This window comes from Octopus bimaculoides, chromosome 5, assembly GCF_001194135.2.
Source record: "Octopus bimaculoides isolate UCB-OBI-ISO-001 chromosome 5, ASM119413v2, whole genome shotgun sequence".
NCBI classification, from domain to species: Eukaryota; Metazoa; Mollusca; class Cephalopoda; order Octopoda; family Octopodidae; genus Octopus; species Octopus bimaculoides.
Window position 1 is genome coordinate 18,912,884 of NC_068985.1, and position 2,717 is coordinate 18,915,600.

At 40.0% G+C, this 2,717-nt stretch overlaps 1 protein-coding gene across 1 annotated transcript in view; it reads right to left on the reverse strand.

Moving 5' to 3' along the window:
• Nucleotides 1-2,717, reverse strand: part of LOC106874497 (vacuolar protein sorting-associated protein 18 homolog) — a 53,067-nt gene that overhangs the window by 12,922 nt on the left and 37,428 nt on the right. Inside the window, exon 19 of the mRNA XM_052968020.1 lies at nt 1,335-1,408. Within this exon, the coding sequence (XP_052823980.1) occupies nt 1,335-1,408 (74 nt within the window). The remainder of the gene's footprint in view (nt 1-1,334; nt 1,409-2,717) is intronic.

Genomic DNA, 2,717 nt, shown 5'->3' on the forward strand with positions numbered 1-2,717 from the left:
AGAGAGAGAGAGAGAGAGAGAGAGAGAGAGAGAGAGAGAGAGAGAGAGAAAGAGAGAGACACACACACACACACAGATATATACAAGGGGGTGCTGAAAAATTCCTGGCTTTGGGTTAAAGAAAATATAAGACAATCAGTTAATCATGATTTTATTGAACATATTCACCTCTCAGATTCACACACTGATGCTGGCATGGGTTAGACAGTTTGACAGGAGCCAGCCAGCTGTCCAGACTCCAATTGTATCCTGTGGCATGGTTTCTATGGCTGCATGCCCTTACTAATGCCAACCACTTTGCAGAATGTGCAGGATACTTTTTATGTGCCACTGTCACAGGTGTGTTTATGCAGCACTGGCATGCATGCATTTTACAGGTGCACCAGCACCTGTAAAGGACAAGCCTGTATGTATGGATGACATCAATTTTACTTAGCTTGACATGTCTTAACAAGTACAGCAATTCACCGCATCTCCCAGTCCCTTGTCATTTCCTCAATGACGCCCAGCATCTGAAGATCCTTTCTCACCACTTCATCCCATGTCTTCCTGGGTCTACTCCTTCTACAAGTTCCCTTCACAATTACAGCTCAGCACTTTTTTATGCAGCTGTCCTCATCCATACACATCACATGATCAAACCAGTCTTCTCTCCTGCACACAACATCTGATGCCTCTTATGTCCAGTTTCCCTCTTAAATCCTTTATACTCTGTTGTTTTATTCAACATGGTTTCGTGTGACATTATTTATTGATATAGATGAGAGTATCAAAAGTGAGTAGACTTTTAAATGAATTAACAAGAATATCAATTTTTAGGTGGTGCTCCAGCATGGCCACAGTCAAATGACTGAAACAAGTAAAAGAGTATATTTCTACTAGGCATTTTTATTGATTACTAAGTCGTCGTCATCATCATTGTTGTTTAACGTCTGTTTTCCATGCTGGCATGGGTTGGATGATTTGACTGAGGTCTGGAAAGCCAGCAGCTGCACCAGGCTCCAATCTGATCTGGCAATGTTTCTACGGCTGGATGCTGTAGCTCTGCTATATCCTTATGGATAAATGAATACACTGCAACAGTGTAATAACAATATAATCGAAACAAACGGCAGTAACCACACGGACTGTAACAACAATCTTTTAAGAACCGACAATCCAACAAGCTAACTCGAACTGTAAACTTTTAATTCCAACTTTGAACTATCAACACACGAACTGTGAAACCTGCACTAACTACTTCACTTATTCAGGCCGCTACTATTGACATGTAGTGGTCTAGTCCATACTTGCCAGGGGGCGTTGTACACTTGCACAACAAGTTTAATACTTACTTGTTCATTGAGTACCTCGAGGGCAACTTTGTAGTACTCATGTTGAATATAATGACTTATTACTCTCTCAAAATCTGAAAAATAAAAGTAAAGAAATACTTTGATGGTCTCTTTAAATGTCAAATGACAACCACGGTAAAGTAAGTTACTGAATCTATCACACATCTATTTACTCTTGAATTGTCCAATTATAATTGTTATAAGGACGGCGAGCTGGCAGAATCGTTAGCACACTGGGCAAAAGGCTTAGCAGCATTTCGCCTGTCTCTACATTTTGAGTTCAAATTCTGCCGAGGTTGACTTTGCCTTTTATGCTTTCAGGGTCGATAAATTAAGTACCAATGGAACACTGGGGTCGATGTAATCGACTAGTCCCCTCACCCAAAATTGCAGGCCCTGTGCCTATAGTAGAAAGGATTATCATTATTATCATTATTATCATTATTATTATTATTACTATTACTATTAATAAGAGTTATGGATAATATGTAAGAATGGATAAAATAAAAAAATGACTGGTAAGAATACATACACACACAAACACAAATATGTTTTGAGCTTGAAAGATTGCAGGATAGTACATGGCATGCTATATAAGCTTGTCTGAATACTGTACTATCAGAGCATGAAACTTCTGGTGGTTCACATCTAAATTCCATCATCATCATCATTTAATGTCCATTTTCCATGCTGGCATGGGCTGGATGCTCAGGAGCTGGCAAGTTAAAAAGCTGTGCCAAACTCTGTCTGCTTTGGCACGATTTCTACATCTGGATGCCCTTCCTAATACAAACATGTTTATCAAATTATATAGATTCTTTATTCTTTTGTTTCAGTTATTTGACTGCAGCCATGCTGGAGCAGTGCCTTTAGTCGAACAAATCAAGCCCAGGACTTATTCTTTGTAAGCCTAGTACTTAATCTATTGGTCTCTTTTGCTGAACCGCTAAGTTACAGGGATGTAAACACACCAGCATTGGTTGTCAAGCAATGGTGGGGGGACAAACACAGACACAGACACACACGATGGGCTTCTTTCAGCTTCTATCTACCAAATCCACTCACAAGGCTTTGGTCAGCCCAAGGCTACAGTAGAAGAATGCTAGCCCAAGGTGCCATGCAGTGGGACTGAACCCAGAACCATGTGGTCAGGAAGCAAGCTTCTTACCACACAGCCATGCTGTGCAACCCATGCTAGCATGGAAAGTGGACGTTAAACGATGATGATGATGATGATGATGATGATGATGATGATGATGATGATGATGATGATGATGATGATGATTTAAAATTATAATTTAGGGTATCTAAGAGATACCGCCACGCTGAAAATAGCAGTTAAATCTTGACTCTAAACCACAATAAATGTTCATGTAGCACCAG